A 21,143-nucleotide genomic window follows, 5' to 3' on the forward strand; every position below is an offset into this window, starting at 1 on the left:
TGACAATCCAGAGACAAGCACTCATGTCACAGAGAAAATGATGAAACCAACAAATTCAGATGACACAACCGGTTCTGATGGAGTTGATCAAAGTGACACTCCAAACGTAACTACTGCAGAGACAGAAGCAACAATTACACAGACTGGTCAAGATGAGACCCATCATAAAAGAGACAATCCAGACACAAGCACTCCTGTCACAGAGATAACAATGACAACGACAAATTCAGATGATACAACCCCTTCTGATGGAGTTGATACAAGTGACACCACCACTTCTGATGGAGTTCATAAAAATGACAGGCCAGACAGAACTACTGTAGTGACAGAAGCAACCACTACACAGACTGGTCAAGATGAGACCAGTGATAAAAGTGACAATCCAGAACCAACCACTCCTGTCACAGAGACAAGAATGACATCAACATATTCAGATGACACAACCCCTTCTTATGAAGTTGATAAAAGTGACAAGCCAGACAGAATTACTGCAGTGACAAAAGCAACAACTGCACAGACTGGTCAAGATGAGACCAGTGATAAAAGTGATAATCCAGAACCAACCATTCCGGTCACAGAGACAGTGACAAGAACAAATTCAGAAGTCACAACACCTTCTTATGGAGTTGATAAAAGTGACAAGCCAGACAGAATTACTGCAATGACAGAAGCAACAACTGCACAGACTGGTCAAGATGACACCAGTGATAAAAGTGACAATCCAGAACCAACCACTCCTGTCACAGAGACAATGTGGACACCAACATATTCAGATGACACAACCCCTTCTGATGGAGTTGATCAAAGTGACAAGCCAGACAGAACTACTGCAGTGACAGAAGCAACCACTACACAGACTGGTCAAGATGAGACCAGTCATAAAAGTGACAATCCTGAGACAAGCACTCCTGTCACAGAGACAACGTGGACACCAACATATTCAGATGACGCAACCCCTTCTGATGGAGTTGATCAAAGTGACAAGCCAGACAGAACTACTGCAGTGACAGGAGGAACAACTACACAGGCAGGTCAAGATGAGACCAGTCATAAAAGTGACAATCCAGAGACCAGCACTCCTGTCACAGAGACAACAATGACAACAACATATTCAGATGACGCAACCTCTTCTGATGGAGTTGATCAAAGTGACAATCCAAACCGAACTACTGCAGTGACAGAAGCAACAACTACACAGACTGGTCAAGATGACACCAGTGATAAAAGTGACAATCCAGAACCAACCACTCCTGTCACAGAGACAACAATGACAACAACAATTTCAGAAGTCACAACCCCTTCTGATGGAGTTGATAGAAGTGACAAGCCAGACAGAACTACTGCAGTGACAGGACGAACAATTACACAGACTGGTCAAGATGAGACCAGTGATAAAAGTGACAATCCTGAGACAAGCACTCCTGTCACAGAGACAACTTGGACACCAACAAATTCAGATGACACAAGCCCTTCTGATGGAGTTGATAGGAGTGACAAGCCAGACAGAACTACTGCAGTGACAGAAGCAACAACTACACAGATTGGTCAAGATGAGACCAGTGATAAAAGTGACAATCCAGAACCAACCACTCCTGTCACAGAGACAACAATGACACCAACATATTCAGATGACACAACCCCTTCTGATGGAGTTGATCAAAGTGACAAGCCAGACAGAACTACTGCAGTGACAGAAGCAACCACTACACAGACTGGTCAAGATGAGACCAGTCATAAAAGTGACAATCCTGAGACAAGCACTCCTGTCACAGAGACAACGTGGACACCAACATATTCAGATGACGCAACCCCTTCTGATGGAGTTGATCAAAGTGACAAGCCAGACAGAACTACTGCAGTGACAGGAGGAACAACTACACAGGCAGGTCAAGATGAGACCAGTCATAAAAGTGACAATCCAGAACCAACCACTCCTGTCACAGAGACAACAATGACAACAACAAATTCAGATGACACAAGCCCTTCTGATGGAGTTGATAGAAGTGACAAGCCAGACAGAACTACTGCAGTGACAGAAGCAACAACTACACAGACTGGTCAAGATGAGACCAGTGATAAAAGTGACAATCCAGAACCAACCACTCCTGTCACAGAGACAACAATGACAACAACAAATTCAGATGACACAAGCCCTTCTGATGGAGTTGATAGAAGTGACAAGCCAGACCGAACTACTGCAGTGACAGAAGCAACAACTATACAGACTGGTCAAGATGAGACCAGTCATAAAAGTGACAATCCAGAGACCAGCACTCCTGTCACAGAGACAACAATGACAACAACATATTCAGATGACGCAACCTCTTCTGATGGAGTTGATCAAAGTGACAAGCCAGACAGAACTACTGCAGTGACAGAAGCAACCACTACACAGACTGGTCAAGATGAGACCAGTCATAAAAGTGACAATTCAGAGACCAGCACTCCTGTCACAGAGACAACAATGACAACAACATATTCAGATGACGCAACCTCTTCTGATGGAGTTGATCAAAGTGACAATCCAAACCGAACTACTGCAGTGACAGAAGCAACAACTACACAGACTGGTCAAGATGAGACCAGTGATAAAAGTGACAATCCAGAACCAACCACTCCTGTCACAGAGACAACAATGACACCAACAATTTCAGAAGTCACAACCCCTTCTGATGGAGTTGATAGAAGTGACAAGCCAGACAGAACTACTGCAGTGACAGGACGAACAATTACACAGACTGGTCAAGATGAGACCAGTCATAAAAGTGACAATCCTGAGACAAGCACTCCTGTCACAGAGACAACTTGGACACCAACAAATTCAGAAGTCACAAACCCTTCTGATGGAGTTGATCAAAGTGACAAGCCAGACAAAACTACTGCAGTGACAGAAGCAACCACTACACAGACTGGTCAAGATGACACCAGTCATAAAAGTGACAATCCTGAGACAAGCACTCCTGTCACAGAGACAACAATGACAACAACAAATTCAGATGACACAAGCCCTTCTGATGGAGTTGATAGGAGTGACAAGCCAGACAGAACTACTGCAGTGACAGAAGCAACAACTACACAGATTGGTCAAGATGAGACCAGTGATAAAAGTGACAATCCAGAACCAACCACTCCTGTCACAGAGACAACAATGACAACAACAAATTCAGATGACACAAGCCCTTCTGATGGAGTTGATAGAAGTGACAAGCCAGACAGAACTACTGCAGTGACAGGACGAACAATTACACAGACTGGTCAAGATGAGACCAGTCATAAAAGTGACAATCCTGAGACAAGCACTCCTGTCACAGAGACAACTTGGACACCAACAAATTCAGAAGTCACAACCCCTTCTGATGGAGTTGATCAAAGTGACAAGCCAGACAGAACTACTGCAATGACAGGAGGAACAACTACACAGACAGGTCAAGATAAGACCAGTCATAAAAGTGACAATCCAGAACCAACGACTCCTGTCACAGAGACAACAATGACAACAACATATTCAGATGATGCAACCCGTTCTGATGGAGTTGATCAAAGTGACAAGCCAGACAGAACTATTGCAGTGACAGAAGCAACAACTACACAGGCAGGTCAAGATGAGACCAGTCATAAAAGTGACAATCCAGAACCAACCACTCCTGTCACAGAGACAACAATGACAACAACAAATTCAGATGACACAAGCCCTTCTGATGGAGTTGATAGAAGTGACAAGCCAGACAGAACTACTGCAGTGACAGGACGAACAATTACACAGACTGGTCAAGATGAGACCAGTCATAAAAGTGACAATCCTGAGACAAGCACTCCTGTCACAGAGACAACTTGGACACCAACAATTTCAGAAGTCACAACCCCTTCTGATGGAGTTGATCAAAGTGACAAGCCAGACAGAACTATTGCAGTGACAGAAGCAACCACTACACAGACTGGTCAAGATGAGACCAGTCATAAAAGTGACAATCCAGAGACAAGCACTCCTGTCACAGAGACAATGTGGACACCAACAAATTCAGAAGTCACAACCCCTTCTGATGGAGTTGATCAAAGGGACAATCCAGAGACAAGCACTCCTATCACAGAGACAATGTGGACTCCAACAAATTCAGAAGTCACAACCCCTTCTGATGGAGTTGATCAAAGTGACAATCCAGACAGAACTACTGCAGTGACAGGACGAACAATTACACAGACTGGTCAAGATGAGACCAGTCATAAAAGTGACAATCCAGAGGCAAGCACTCCTGTCACAGAACCAACTATGACACCCACATATTCAGATGACACAACCAGTTCTGATGGAGTTGATAAAAGTGACACTCCAGACAGAACTACTGCAATGACAGAAGGAACAATTACACAGGCTGGTCAAGATGAGAGCAATCATCAAAAGGACAATTCAGAAACAAGCACTGCTGTCACAGACAGAACATGGACCGCATCAAATTCAGATGACACAACCAGTTCTGATGGAATTGATAAAAATGACAATCCAGAAATAAGTACTGATGGAATTGATACAAGTGATAATCTGCACAGAACGTCTATAGTGACAGAAGCAACAGTTATCCCAACTACTCGAGATTACAGAACTAGTCCTAATGGAGTTGATAAGAGTGAGAATCCAGAAACAAGCACTCCATTCTCAGAGGCAACAATGACACCAACAAATCCAGATGACTCAATCGATCCTGATGTGATTGATAAAAGTGCCATTCCAGAAATAGGCACTCCAGTCATAGAGACAATGATGGCAGCAACAAAATCAGATGACCTGATTAATCATTATGGAATTGATAAAAGTGACAGTGCAGTCAGAACTACTGCAGTGATAGGAACAATTATTACACCATCTGATTTAGATGACTCAACCAATCCTGATAGTGTTGACAAAAGTGACAACTCTGATTATACTACTGCAGTTGTAGGTACAATATTTGTAGTGCCTGAGCCAGATGATACAGTCAATCGAGATGATATCATAAGCGATGTCCAGCCAGATAAGACTATGCCTGTTACAGACACAACAATTATGACTAATCTGAATGACAGATCTACTCATGATAGAGTTGACAAAAGTGTCAATCTAGGTAGGATTACTGCAGTAATAGAAACAGGAATTACACAAACTGATCCAGATGATCCAATCTATCCAGATGATATGATCAGATATGACAAGATGGATAAGATTATTAATGTTACAGGGACAACAATTACAATGACTAATCCAGATGTGAGAATCAATTACAAGATTAGTACAGTCACAAAGACAACAATTGCAAAGACTGATCCAGTGGGTACAACCAGTTCTGATAACAGAAGGGCCTTCCCTGATGGAACTAGTGCAGTCATAAAGATAATGCCAACTGATCAAAGAAGTGACACACTCATTCCTGAAGTTAATGTTAAAAGTAACAGACCAGAAGAAACTACTATAAACATGGATATTATAAGAAAAGATACTGACCCATCAAGAAATTCACCTACTCCCAATAGCAATGGTATCAATAGATTGGAAACAATTAAAACAGTTGCAAAGACAATAATAGCACAGACTGATACACAGACAACTGTCAGCATCACAATAGATTCGAAACGTTTGAGTAATTCTTCTAAACCTGAGCGAAATGACAGGCCAGGTAGCATCACCACAGTCACAAAAACTTCGCCTATCACAACAGAATCAAATCTTAGATTACCTAACCCAAATGACAGTGATAAAAAGGGAAAGGCAGATTTCATTACCAAAATTACTCGGCCATTAACTACTGAAACTACAACCTCCCCTCGAATAAATAAACCTGAACATCCAGATGTAACAACTAATACAAAAATTAATCTTGTTTCAGATAAAGGAATCACAAAGGGAAACCCAACTAACAAGAATACAGTAACACAAGTGAGTACAACTTCTTCCACATCAAAATCTCCTGACTCCCTATCTTCTACAACAAACAAAATTGCATCATATTCCTCTACTTGGTCCACCATTGTTATACCTACAACACGAAGCCAAGTCACCTCTTACCCCCGTCCAAGAGACTCTACAAATTCCACATCTAGATCTCCAGAGAGGATTATCAACAAAACTACAGCATATGTTCAACCAGAAAAGATTGCCATACCTCTATTGTATAACGGTATATTCACTTTTTCTTTTTACATCACTATACTGGAGTTCAGTATGATACCAATAATGTGTAATAAGTCTGAACTATAACTATCTTTCTGAAAGGCACTGAGATGTTACGTGTGAGTGGGGAATTGTAAGCCTAACACAATTAATAGAAGATTGGGTTGTTATTTAGGGAGAATGAAGAAAGAAATGTGTTCCAGACCACGGATCATGATGATCTCAGGAGCACCAATATATCTGAAGTAATCTCAAGTAATTTCCTTAAAAATAACTTTCCTCTTCACATCTTGTATATCTCCAGATAAGCCTTTTTCTTGTGCCACTGCTCTGTTTTTGAAACATCAGATTGTATTCTTGGGTTCTTACTGCTGGATAATTGTTTCCTTGCTGTTTGGAAAGATCTGTGAGGGTTGTTGCATCATTTGATGAGGGGGTTTATTTTATTTTATTTTTTTATATTTGTATCTTGTCTTTCCTCTATGTAGTTCAACAGTGTTTCCCCACCCTCATTTTATCTACAACAGTTTAACCAACCTTACCTTTCTGGTGGGGTAAGCTGAAAATGTAGCAATTAACTGAAGATTATCCCCTGAATTTCATGACTAAATTGATATTTAAGCCTCGGGCCTCAGATATTACATTACAATTCCCATTAGCTGTAGCCTGCCGTGATGGTTGGACTTGATGGAAATTGCAGTACGAAGGATTTGGAAGGGATCACATTTGGAAAATACTGTTATGCTCCAAAAGAGAGCATGGAAAGATTAGTTGCAGAACTCTTTCTTAAAGTACTGTATCTAAGCATTCTGTATTATTCTCATTTGTTTGGTATTCTCATGTCCCACATACCTTTTGGACTTTGCTGCCCCCCAGTTGATTATTTAAGGATCAATGTGGCCATTAATTTGACCAAATTAATGTTATAATCTGACTTTGGTGCACAGCTTTTAAAAATGCAACATATTTAATGAGTGGCTTAATAAGGGCTTTAGCACTACATGAAAAAATCAATCAGGAGCTACCTACTACATTTGCACCTATGATCTATAGTAATACTGCATATATTTTGGATGCTACTTGATGAATCACATATATCAAGTGTAGCATGTTCTTATTTCATGATTAAGGTGTTTTCAGTTCCATTCACTTTTGCAGTATTGATGAGATAAGCTAGTAAAAACTCTGAGGTATATTCAAGCTATTATATGTTTGCCTTAATATAGCATGCATAGAAATGTTAAAATATTTAATGCTTGTTTTCCTGTCCTTTGAGAAAGGTTGCATCCTTTTGACTAGAAAAAGCTGGCCTAGAAACCAGGAGATTGTGAGTTCTAGGCCTTCTTTAGGCATGAAAGCTGGCTGGGTATCTTAGGTCCTTACTGGAGGACTAATACTTTTCCAGAATGTCATGTTTCCTTAGCGTTTTCACTATTTCTAATTTATTCCCAAATTAGGAAGAGTGCACTTGAAATATTTGAGAAAGTAAATGAAACTTAACTATTCCCACCCAGTTCCCCAATTAATTTCTGTAGTTGCTACAGAATGAATGGCACAAGGGTAAGCCATATTTATCTAAAAGCAGAAAGCTGAAGTGTCATAGAAAATAATGTACCAAACAGTGCCCTTTTAAATTAATAACTTATTTGGATTAAACACCCTGGTAATCATATTATATGTTCCAAGAACAGAGTATATCATAAGATCTTTTCCCTAGAAATATTCCAAAAAATCACAGCTATTTCAGATAAAAATAATACATTAAGCCAATGCATTATGCCTTAATTCAAACTACTGCATATTTCTTTGCAGAAACATTTTTTGGGGGGAGGAAAGTTTGGGGGTTCATTCCAATTAAATGTATTATCATAAACTCTCAAATTATGCGTATGTTCTTCTCAATGTGATTTATGGTGTTTATTAGATAATTTATCATATAAAGCCTAGATTTTAAAAATAAAAATAGTTAATTATTTACTAGATATACCAGAAGAGATGAACTTGTGTAACCAGAAGCCTGTGAATGGGATTGTCCCTCTACAAAATGGATCAATAGCAGTATTTAGAGGTGAGTTAGCACATGGCAGAACTTAAGTTTTGGCCAAATGTTACAGGATAAAAGATGCATTTTGTTATGAACATTTCCATCCCAGCCCAGGGTGAAGTCACACAGTGGTTGGTAGTCCTGATGAAGATCTTCTCTATTTCCATCAGAAGATATATTCAGCCAGTACAATGGTACTTGAAATGTACTTTGCACTGTTGATATGATTGTAGCATCCAGAAAACCCACTCCAAAACTGGAGCAAGACCATTTGAACAGCTGAGAAACAAACCATTAACTTTGGTTGAAAATATTTATAGCCCTCATTAAACTACCCAAACTCAACCTTCCCTGTACTGCCTGGAGATTCTTGGAATAGTAGTCTAACACAGCTGGAGTTTGGGAGGCTGATGTTTGTATAGAATTCCACAAACTAGTTGCCCAGGCCACCATGGGCTACCCACTGTTTCACCTTCCACCAAGTTTCCATTTACTGTAAAATCTGCCTTGCTGCTAAGAGGTTCATGGTTGAGTATTAATATACCCTAACCCTAACCCTCTCTTTCCACATCACTGGCATTTGCTTGGCTTTGCAGGTCATTACTACTGGCTGCTAAATGGAACAAGCCCACCCTCCCCTCAGCCTCGTAAAATCACTGAGGTGTGGCATATCCCCTCCCCAATTGACACAGTCTTCTCCAGATGTAACTGTGATGGCAAAATGTTCTTTTTCAAGGTGAGTAATGTTTCTTTTCCACAACATGGATCTTGGTACCATAAGAGTTAAGAGATGGAGAAGCTACTTGTAATTTAAAAAATCTGAAATGCTACATTAAACAACAGAAAACATGATACTGTTGATGAACAGATGATGAATCAGGTAAATCTGCTTCACTTCATTTGTGTACTTATATGCAATTTGCTACAAGCTACCAGATTTTCTTTTGAAGAAATCAAAAGGATTGACTTTGGTGGAGAAGACAATGGTCTGCTTGTATGTATGAATTCAGATGATCAAGTTCTCTGAGCAAAGCAAAAAGATTCCCTGTTCTGAGAAACAACCATATGATCATGTTTGACAGGAGAATTTTAAATAAGTTTTTTTGATGAGATGCCAATCAAATTAATCATCATCACCAGCAATGGAGAAGTTTTCAACCACCTGCCATGTAAGCTACACTTAATATCTTTAGTTAAGAATTTTTTAAAAAATAAATGCATATACAGTGGTACCTCAGGTTATGAACGCCTCTGCTAACGAATTTTGGGTTACGACCAGCTCTGGCCCCAAAAATTTACCTCCGGTTGCGAACCACCTCGAGTTACGAACCAGATACGCAGCCATTTTCCCTGCTGCCACGCGGTCACGGCTTCCTGTGGGTGAGATCGCGGTAGCAAGGAGATGTTCGGTGAGGCTTGTGGTGTGTTTTGTGGTGTTTTGGAAGGTTTTTGGTGTGCTTGTCAGCATGGCTCCAAAGAAAATGCAGAGCAGGCTTGGCAAGAATAAGGCTTTGAAGAAAAAAGTGATGATCGAACTGAAGAAGGACATTATAGAAAATCACGATCGTGGTATTCGTGTGACTGATCTGGCCTCGGAGTACAAGATGGCGAAGTCGACCATCTCAACTATTTTGAAGAATAAAGTTGCCATCAGAGGAGCTGATGTGGCAAAAGGAGTAACGATCTTAACGAGGCAGAGGACACAAGTGCTGGAAGAGGTGGAAAAGCTGTTAGTGTGGCTGAATGAGAAACAGCTGGCAGGTGATAGCGTGAGTGAAGCTATCATCTGTGAAAAAGCCAGGAAACTGCACAGTGATTTACTGTGGAAAAACCCCTCTACCAGCGCAGCAAGTGAGGAATTTAAAGCCAGCAGAGGCTGGTTTGAGAAATTCCGCAAGAGAAGTGGCATCCACAGTGTGGCAAGACATGGTGAGGCTTCCAGTTCTGACAAGGCTGCTGCAGAAGCCTACAAGAAAGAATTTGAGGACTTCATGAAGGCGGAAGGATATGTCGCTCAGCAAGTGTTCAACTGCGACGAGACAGGGCTCTTCTGGAAGAAGATACCAAACAGAACCTACATCACATGGGAGGAAAAGGCACTGCCAGGGCACAAGCCCATGAAGGACAGATTGACCCTTTTGCTGTGTGCGAACGCAAGCGGTGATCTGAAGATTAAGCCGCTACTGGTGTACCATTCCCAGACCCCTCGTGCGTTCAGGGAACACAATGTGAACAAGGCCAGACTGGCTGTCATGTGGAGGGCCAATGCGAGAGCATGGGTCACAAGGCAGTTGTTCATGGAATGGCTGCACGAGGTGTTTGCACCCAGCGTTAAAAAATACCTGTCTGACAACCAGCTGCCTGAAAGGTGCCTTCTTCTGATGGACAGTGCCCCGGCACACCCTCCAGCCTTGGTGGATGATATGGACGCTGAGTATGACTTTATAAAGGTCAAGTTCCTCCCCCCCAACATGAAATCTCTTCTGCAGCCCATGGACCAGCAGGTGATCTGCAACTTTAAGAAGCTCTACACAAAGGCGCTCTTCACCAGGTGTTTCAATGTCACTGAGGAAACATCCTTGAAAGAGTTTTGGAAGAAACATTTCAATGTCCTCCACTGCATCAGCCTCATTGACAAAGCCTGGGAAGATGTCACCTGCCGGACTTTAAACTCAGCCTGGAGGAAACTGTGGCCAGAATGTGTCGCTGAACGTGACTTTGAAGGGTCTGATGCAGAGGTAGTGGAGGAGATTGTGTCCATGGGCAAGAGCATGGGTCTGGTTGTTGATGATGCAGACATAGAGGAGCTTGTTGAGGACCATAAGGAGGAGCTGACCACGGAAGAACTTGCTGAGCTCCAGAGTGAGCAACAGAAAGCGCTTGGCGAGGAGCATTCCACTGAGGAAGAGGACGACGGGGAGGAGGTGAGCAGTGAAGTGATACAATCCATCATGGTGAAATGGAATGAGTGCCAGGATTTCCTTGAGAAGCACCACCCCAACAGAACTGTGACAAACAGAGCGTTGAACATGATGAACGACGTGTTCTCTCATTTCTGGAGGGTTATGCGGCGCAGGAAAAAACAACTGACTTTAGACAGGTTTTTCCCCAGAACTGAGCCTGCAGCTAAGAGGCAAAGAAGAGAGGAAACCCCTGAAGGAGATCTCCCCAGTGTCCTTTTGGAGGGGGACTCTCCCTCCAAACAATAACTGCCTTCCCACCCCATTCTCCCTCTTCATACTGTGCTGTACTGTACTTTTTTTTCATGTTTTTGTGGTTTAAAAATAAAATGCATATGTTTCAGAACTGTTTAACTGTATTTACATTGAACCTTATGGGGAAATTTGCCTCGGGGTGCGACCAAATTCGGAGGGCGGAACGGATTAACCGTATTTACATTGAACCTTATGGGAAAATTTGCCTCGGGTTGCGACCAATTCGAGTTGTGACCAGAGTCATGGAACGGATTAAGTTCGTAACCCGAGGTACCACTGTATTGTTTCATGCAATTCTATATGCATCTCTTTGGCAGTGTACTCTGTTGTAGAAAGTGAGACTTGCTTCTAAGTATGGACAAAATTGTGAAGTAACTTTGCAGCAGATTGACATTATGTTACAAAGCCACACACAGGGACATTTCTATATTCCCATTTTAAGCAAAATGTGAGGTGAGGAAGTTAAGGAATACATATTAAGCTGTAATCCAGTTAAAGCTCAATCATTTATTTATTTTGCTTAATAGGTTTATATGCCACTCCAATTGCTAAACAACTCTAAGTGGCTTACAGTCCTATTGTATGTACACAAGATAAAAACAAGTAAGAAACAAGCAGAGAAATGAACATTACAGAATGAAATATTCCTATGCCAAGAAACCATAAAAAATATCCTCATATACTTCTACAGAGTTCAAGTTGGGTTCTATGAAATCTGCATATATTTGCATATGACTTTAGCTCTCAATCATCCCCATATCTGTTAGAGCATGCTCCATTTTAGATGAAACATCACCTTTTCTCTCACTCTTCCTGTAAAATAGTGTCTTTCCTCTGTAGATTGCCTAAATACTATTTAAATAGCTTATAATAGTTATAGTGATACTTGATTAACAGGGAACAGGGGACTCAAACTTTTTTAAAATCAAAAGAGTTTAAAATGATTAATCAATTTGTCAACTGTATTTTATAACCGTAAATGGCATACTTTCTCAGGGTTTCTCAGCTCTTAGCTTGAATGACAAAACATGAAGGGAAGAAGCTATCCAAGTTTAGGCACCTGGTAAAAAGGTTTTGTTTCAGAGCTAATATGGAAACAGTTTGAAGAATGGGAAAAAATTCAAGGAAACACCGAAATCATCCTGCTTCGTATTAAATATTTCCTGCTCCTCAGCAAGAATTTTAAAATAGAGCGAAAAGCAGATGCAGTCCTTGAAACCTACGTTTGTTAAATCAAGATACCATGAGGAGGCTCTGTATAAGGGATTGGACCAACTCCAAATCTTTTACTGTGGTGTTCAAGCCAGGATATTATTTGCCAAGATTCTTAAGAGTGACCAAGGGGATGCCAGAGTGATGTAACCGCTGCATTTTCCCACTCCAAGCAACTGTGAGTGGCTTGTGCATTGAAATGGCTTTGTTTGAAGAGGTGCAATCTAGTCACATTTAATGAGAGGTTTGGTTGAGCTAAATCAACAAACTAATATGGTTTAGTTGTAGAGAGCTCGGGACAGAGACTTGCGATACAGAAGTTCAAATTTCCACCTTAACACAAAGATCAGTGGATAACATTTGGCCAGTCACACACACATACAAACACAGAGGCTAGGTTCATAGCATATGCTAGGCTAAACATATTTGGATTAATTAATTAATTAATTAATTATGTTTAATTAATTAATATTTATCTATTTTAATTAATATGTATTGTTTTTGCTGTAAACCGCCCAGAGTCACTCTGCAGTGAGATGGACAGTGACAAATTTGAAACCTAAATAAATAAATAAATAGCAGTTGAAATCTAAACAAATAAAGAAATAAATAAATGAAAAGCAGTTGCTAGTTTGTAGCCCAACTGTAGTAGTAGCCCAACTAGTACAGCCCACTGTAGTTATCTGATAAGTCAGTGTATAGGGAAACCTCTGACAAATAGGTAAGTGAATCATATAATCATGCTAATATATTGTATGAAAAGACCATCTCCCCACCAATTCTGTGCTATCTTCAAGCTTTGCTATAAAGGTGGGGGAAACCCCTGGTGTGTATGTCTAGGAAGTGGAGAGGACAGTGTATGTCAGTTCAGCCCCTTGTGGGGAAGGTAGGATATAATAATGATATAATTATGTGATAGATGTTCATTAACTTTCAGGCAAGGACTACAGGTATACTTGGCCCTTTGAGGGCACATGGGGGCTGCACTCCAAAAAGTGGATGGGACCAGGACAAAAACAGTTTCGCTCTGTCTTCCGCATTTAAATAAAATTGAAACTAAATTCATTCTGTACACCGCCTAGGGGTACTCCAGAGTCAAATACTATACTCCACAATTGTCATATTAACAATTGTCAATTTGATGACAACTTTTGGAGGGGCTCAAGAACCATGCACAAGACATACAGGGATATAGCCTGGGGCCACAAATTGTGTACTTCTGTTGTACTGTCTTAAACTGGGATCCTGAATTGTCCTCTCTTTCATGATGTTCCTAAGATGTATTGCCAGGAATTTTGAAGGCCAATTTGCCTTAAAATTGTCCCACTCCCAAAGCCTCATAAATAAATTATGCCTAGCAGGAACCCAGGTGGGCCAGGTTAACTCATACTTGTTTGTAAAAAATACCCAAGCTTTTAAAAAATTCAAGCTAATTCCTTCCATGTAACCATGTAAGCTAAGATACTGTTGTCATGGCTTAGGATGTGTCTGTGTGAAAATAAACTGCAAGCAGTTTTTTTCTGAATTTCTGGGCTGCAGCTTTGGCTACCTACAACCATTTGAATAAATGGAATGTAGTGTTTCTCCATGCTTACTTCAAATTCACTGTTAAAATATATTTTTGCAGCCCCTCTTCCTGGTGAACTATCTCTGAAGAAATAGCTGGGAATTGTAGTCCCATCTGAAGAGCAACAAGTTGGAGAACACTAGACCTAAAGGCTCCAGCAAAGCTCAATTTCGTATAGGTTAAAGAATGGTGCCAGTTTGATGTAGTGGTTAAGGCACCAGGCTAGAAACCAAGGGACTGGAAGTTTTAGTCCTGGTTTAGGCACAAACCCAGCTGGGTGATCTTGGGCCAGTCACTCCCTCAGCCCTAGGAAGGAGACAAGAGCAAACCACTTCCAGGAAAGAAAAAAAAATTGGTTAAAGTACACCAGCAGTTCATTCTGCCAAGTCTCTCTTTCCTAGTTTGTTTTAGCTCTTGCACAATGAGACCACAAACACGAGGGATGTGCTAGCACATTGCTCATTCATAAATCCTGAATGTCTTTCTTGTTTTGCCCGTTGGCCAAGAACAAAATTTGCAGGGATCTGAAAGTGTCTTTTCAGGATGAATATGGCAAGGCTGGATCTCCCTTCCCCATCTCCCCTCAGTCACTGTCAATGCTCTTGTTTTTCTCCCTACTCTTACTCCCCCAACCTCCCCTCAAACCTTTTCCTCTTAGGATGTTTTAGTCCATATTTGGAACAGAATAACCCCGTGATTTTGTTCTGTATCAAGATCAAACAAGCATGTTTCAGTTTGGATACAAACTCGCTGAAATGAGCTATTCCATTTTATCCATCCCTACAAACCACCTTTTTGGGGGAACTTGATTCTGCAATTACCATAACTCCACAATTGGTTAGTCACGGCTAAAAAAACTCCTATATTAGAAGCAAAACTCAACTGGTGTTTCTTCCAAGTTGTATATTTCCCTGTGTTTTTCAATCTGTCATCAACATATAGAGGAGAGCATTCTTAGTGATGGCTTGTACTCTATGGGGCATTTGGTTGCTTCTGAACAGAATTCCAGATGCAAACTTCTACAAGTCAGTTCTGGTTTTAATAGCACTTTCCCCCACTTTTATACTATTTTAAATTGATTTGTATAAGATTGTAATTGTGCTTTTAAACTGGCATTAAGTCACAAAAATGGTGATAAGGCTAATAAAAGCAATAAGCAACTCATGCATTGATATACAGTATATATAAAAAAACCCTTAAACCAGAGTTTAGAGTTCTGCATTTGATCATTATTTATTTATTTAAATGCATTGGCCACCCAACTCCAGTGGACTTTTATATTTACTTTTACATTTTCCTCCCATGTGCTGCTCTGTAGAAGGAAAATCTTTCAAGCCCTGTGTTACATTTCTGCATGAAAGAATTACAAGCTGCATCAGAGCCTAATGCAACATATTTTTATGTACTGGTATAACTTCAGCTAGCATTGTACTTTTCAGGGGCCTCAGTACTGGCGCTTCACCAATGATATAATGGATGTTGGCTATCCTAAGTTGATTCTAAAAGGATTTGGAGGACTGAATGGGAAAATCATGGGAGCTCTTTCTGTGGCTCCGTACAGAAGGAGGCCGGAATCTGTATATATTTTTAAAGAAGGTAGGGTTGTTGTTTTGCATTATCTATCAGGTACATTAAAGAAGTGGTTAATAATTTTATACTTTCTATCTATGTCGTTTTCTTGGTAAAAATACAGGAGTGGTTTACCATTGCCTTCTCCTGCGCAGTCTGAATTGATGACTTTGCCAGTAATGCTAAAGTGATCATCTGCCTCCGGCATCTTCCAATATCGCTGTTTAAACATGTATTTTTAAGTCTGGTTGTTTTTTTTTTTAAATATTATTAAGCTCCTTCCTCTATCAAAAATTTTATTTTAATTGTAGTCTAGTGGCATCTGCATTCCTTTTATTGCATATTTAAATGAGAGAGAGAAAGAGAGAGAGAGAGAGAGAGGAGTTTAAATGCCAATTGCAGTGCTGGTGCAAATCTGTGGTCATAATCAATACTGTTCCCATGTCACAACAGTTCCTGGAATCAAAGTAACTGAAGAATATTTATTCTTGTTTGATTTATTGGACCCTCTCCCTCATTTAGCATACTTTGGGTGCAACAGACCAAATTTCCATCTAGACACCTCTCTGAAATAATGAACAAATGCACTGAATGCTAAGTAGTTTTGATGACTTTTCAATATTTTGAAATTTCCAGCAATTTATGTCATTTGTGAAATGAAATCAGTTGTTACACAAATGAGATAGATCATTGCAAATATGTATTTTTATACTTTATGGACATTCAGGATTGACAGACACCCTGCTTCCTCCAAAGGACTTTAAAAACTGCATTACTTTTCTGCTGTAGGTGGCAATGTTCAACAATATACCTACAAACAAAAACCAAAGAAATGCAAGAAGAAAGTTATAACTGTGAAATATCCAGTTTATAAGCCAAGGACTTTGGTTCTGAGACAGCGGCGCTTTGGACGTGCAGTAAAATCTCGTCAGATCTTCCGAAACACCCGAATCAGGCATTACCCCGTTGCTCGGATCACCCATCGTTCAACAGGCACGGTCCTTGTTTTACACTGTTTAGAGGCTACTGTTAATGGAGTTGTACAATTCTAGAGTGCCAAAAATGAGTTCCAAATGAAGCAGCCTAACTGTATGGGTGTTGATTATATTTTGCTCTTCAAACATTTTGTCACAGGGCTTGTGTGCCATTAAGATACCGTATTTTTCCATCAATAAGACGACCCCATGTACAAGACGACCCCCACTTTTCCAACCCAAAATTAAGAAATCAATATTTTAAAGAGAGTGCAGAACAGATTTTTATTTCGTAATTAGGTAACATTTACCTGATACACTCGGTGGGAGGAGGTCCAAACCGTCCCTCTGCAGCTCTATTTCCATGCTCTTTTGCATAACTGATTACATTCAGTCACGAGTGAAACTGCCAATAGCTTGTCTCTGCAAACAGATTTCCTCCAATTGGTTTGTTCAGCATCAGCTGACGTCAGTTACATAAGGTTCATGATTGGAGGAAGTCTGTTTGCAGAGACAGTATGGGCAGTTTCACTCGTGATTGGAGGCTCATGATTGGAGGAAGCCTGTTTGCAGAGACAAGCTATTTCACTTGTGATTGGAGGCTAGCAATAGGAGGAAGCCTGTCTGCAGGTGCGGTTCTCTCCTCGGCTTACTTCCTTGAATAAGACGCCCTTCAATTTTTAGTGTAAGGATTTTAGAAAAAAGTATCGTCTTATAGTTGGAAAAATACAGTAACTTCTGAATGGTTTTATATCATTTTCTTAATTTCAAAAGAGATCGTTTTGTGTTTGCAGGAATACTGCAGCCAGAGGTTAAAATTACATCATATTGGAGAGGATTTCCAAAAGAATTTAATTCTGTTATATCTGTCCCTAATGAGGAGAAGGTGGATGGATATGATTACTATGCATTCGCTAAAGGTATGTTTCGGCTATAGTACATGACAATCACCTCTGACACTGCCAGCTATTTAAGGCTGCTTCTCACCAGACTTTTTGTAGTTCTCTTGAGATCCTCCGTTTCAGAACAGTCACATGCCACACTTCTGTTCTCTCCTTAAAATATCTTGAAGGGCTGAACAAAAATATAGTTTTGAAGGGCAAGTGAAAAATGATAGTTGTAGAAGTTAGGAGCATTCCACTTTTAGAAATTGTTTAAACAGGAAAACACATGCGGTTTATTTGGATATGAATTTCAAATATGAAATAACTGGTGAGTAGCCATTTTTAAAGCCCTGTTTTATGTATATACATACATATATACAACACATCACTTGATAGTAGGTCTCTTTGTGTAGAATGGAACTGCACTCTTTCATAGTGTGCTAAGTGCTCTAGATACCCAAAGTGTATCAAGAAACACAGTCAAGGTCTTTGAGTCTGGCTTGACTCCTGGTAACCACATCCCTGGAGTTTTCTTGACAGAGTTATAGAAGTGAGTTGCCACTGCCTTCTTCCAGAAAGCTTTTAAAGAATTCCTAGTGTAGTATACAACCCTGGAATTCCCAGTAGCTCTCGTGACCTAGTTCTAATCTGACCCTGCTTGACATCTGAGATTAGTAAAGGGGGACCAGGTGCTGCTACCTCTTCAGAAAAGAAATTGGGTGGAAAAATTCAGCTCTATTTATTTATTTAGGTTAGAACTACTAATGTTTTACAATGTTTTAGGGAACAAATGTCTTTATATCATTGGACGACTACATCTTTCTTTTTCCTCAGTAGCTGAAGTTACACCATGTGCTAGGTCAGGCTAAAATAGGATTGGATAGCTTGCGGTTCAATGTTTTAACGACCAAATTGTTGTCAGGGCACTTATGAATCAGGCCCATCATGTTATGCCATAGTATCATTTATCATCTGAAAATAGCTTGTTATCTGAGCACCATAATTATGGCTTGTTAATCCATGTTTAGAATTTAGTGTGCTATGAACCCCCCACAGAGGCAAAATACTAATGCTGCTGTGCTAAGCCACAGGGTTCATTTTTTTGTTTGTTTATTCAGGGCTTGATAGGATGTATAAACAAGATGAGGGAAAATCATGGCTTGTTCAACTATTCAAAACAATGTTATTGTTGGCTTTCTGTCGGCAACTGTGTCTTTGCATGATAAGTGTAGTGTAAAACATTCTTTTTTTTTGCTGCAATTGGTGCTTTAAAAGGAAGAAAACAAACTAGGAGTTGGCCAAAAGTGCAAGACAAGTTAAAAAGAAAAAACAAAACAAAACACTGACTTTGTGTGATGTATGAAATCAGCCAGCATGGGGCTATGCAAGATATTAAATTCAATCCCATGGATCCTGCTGCAACTAAATTTGGATATTTTGATCTCAATAGATCCATGGTGGGACAAATGCTAGCAAGACCATAGTTGGCTAGCATTTGTCTTTCCTGGATTAGGGAATAGGAAGTATTCACAGCAAGGTAGGCAGAATTTGCATTTATTTCCTAAAAGTTTAAGATGGTCAAGAGGTTTCTTCCATCCTTCTTTACTCTTTAAAAAGCCTAGCATGCTTACAACAGTGCTGGGCTGTTTGATAGAAGAGGTTTCTTTCCTTGAGCTTTTTAAAGGAAGCCTCTATTATGTTAAGAGCCTGGTGCTGAAAGAAAACTTTAGGCTATCTCAAAAAATAAATACAGGCCCCTTCTGTGCTCTGGTTTGATCTGACTGAATTTTCTATGGTTTTTTATGGTTTTCTACCTGACTGGTTTCTATCTGACTGAAAATTCCGTTTCCCCCAATACCAGCAGATAAATGAGGCAAATCCATTCTTCTCTCAGTTGCTGAGTTGCTCAGTGTTATCTGTCCCTAGGAGGAATCTCTGAAGTATCAAAGGTTCCCTTGCAAGCTGTGAAGGAGGAAGAATTGCCTTATTGCCTCTTTCCAAATGATTGAGATTGCATGGAAAGAAATGCTCATCTTGAGCTGAAGATTCACATTATCAATTATATTCCAACTGTTAATACTTAGTGAGATGTGATCTAACAGCCCTGTTCTCCCACTCCATTCTCTTTCAGATAACTACTACAGCTTGAATGTGGGCAGCAGAATAGCAAGACCAGTTACAACAGAAACTGGGCAGACTGTGTCCAACGCTTGGTACAAGTGCCCTGCACAGTAATGCGGAAACTCAAAGACCCGAAAGAAATGCTTCTGTGTGGCAGTTTCTCTAGTTTTTATTAATAAAAGACAATCAAATGTTCATACAACGATCCAAATTGAACATTAAAAAAAAAACTGCTTTAAGCTTGGCAGCTATTATACTAATGCAGAATAAAGGCAGACTAACCAGTATACACCATTTCCAAAATCTGTACAGCATTTAATTAATATTGCCTCTGTTCAGGCCTCCTCTGCCACCCATCGCATGAGTTACACCTGCAAGAAAGATACAGCAGTCATATATTTTTGCTTCAATTAACTTCTATTTGCCTTTTGATATTTTAAACATCAGCATTATGAGAATCCGCCTGCCACATTATTTTAAAATAATCATTCCATATCTTATTTTGAACATCATTGTCAAAAGCTTAACAGTCACCACATCCTCAATTTGGAGTGGAGAATTCTGTTCCATTACACCCATCTTAATGAAGTTTACATCAGGAAGCTGAATGGGGAGTATCTTAAAGTTTGTTCAAATATTAATGGGAACAAGCTTGCTTTCCTCCTAAAGTTAGAGAAATAATTCTCTGGAAATTACAGCAACACTGTTAGTAAAAATGAGGGTCTTAGAATTACCATTAAATGAAATTAATATCCATATTTAAGGCAGAGAGCTTTGTTAAGCAATTACAGATATTCCTTCTGACAAGATTTTCATTTTTAAAAAAATTCGAGCTTAGAAATTACTATTTGTTTTTAAAGTTCATCTAATGTATTTTATTTTCGCTAGTTACTTTAGTTACTCTTTACTAAACTCTATTCTGAATCTTCTTTAAATGTTTTAATTTTCTTTTTGACTGAAACAACCAATTCAGCTGAAAACAAATAAATAAAAAATAAAAGCAATCAGGGTTCAGAATTCTACAATTTCCCAAAATTTCTAAGCCATATGCATAATGTTGGTGGCTGTCAAGCTATTAAATGTTTATTTTATTTATATATCACATTTACATGCCGCCCAGAGACACTTTGTGTGAGATGGGCGGCTATATAAATGTGATATATAAATAAAATAAATAAATAAAAATAAATGTTACTTTATTTTTCTTAACAGTAAGTAATGTAACTTATTTAACTAAGCTCCACTAGGATTGAAACTCACTCACCCCTGTGTCTATTAAACTGACGACCACGAACTCCAGCCCTTAAGGTTGGAGGCTGAAGTCTAACCCGTCGGAAGGGTTTGGGATGATTACTACTTGTATCTGAAAAAGAAATAGTTGGGTATCAATTTTTTTTAATAGCCATGCTAGCAGTATT

At 39.7% G+C, this 21,143-nt stretch overlaps 1 protein-coding gene across 1 annotated transcript in view; it reads right to left on the minus strand.

Annotated features, from left to right (window-relative positions):
* Positions 1-19,869: 19,869 nt before the first annotated feature.
* The window catches only part of TPR (translocated promoter region, nuclear basket protein), a 59,751-nt gene continuing 58,477 nt past the window's right edge, over positions 19,870-21,143 (minus strand). Inside the window, exons 50-51 of the mRNA XM_007436930.4 lie at positions 20,990-21,088; positions 19,870-20,096 (exon numbers count right to left, since the gene is read on the minus strand). Coding sequence (XP_007436992.1) covers positions 20,041-20,096; positions 20,990-21,088 — 155 coding nt within the window. The 3' untranslated portion in view covers positions 19,870-20,040. The remainder of the gene's footprint in view (positions 20,097-20,989; positions 21,089-21,143) is intronic.

Source organism: Python bivittatus, unplaced genomic scaffold, assembly GCF_059951505.1.
Source record: "Python bivittatus isolate LINGU-HERP-01145 unplaced genomic scaffold, Pbiv_v1 ctg000700_np1212, whole genome shotgun sequence".
NCBI lineage: Eukaryota > Metazoa > Chordata > Lepidosauria > Squamata > Pythonidae > Python > Python bivittatus.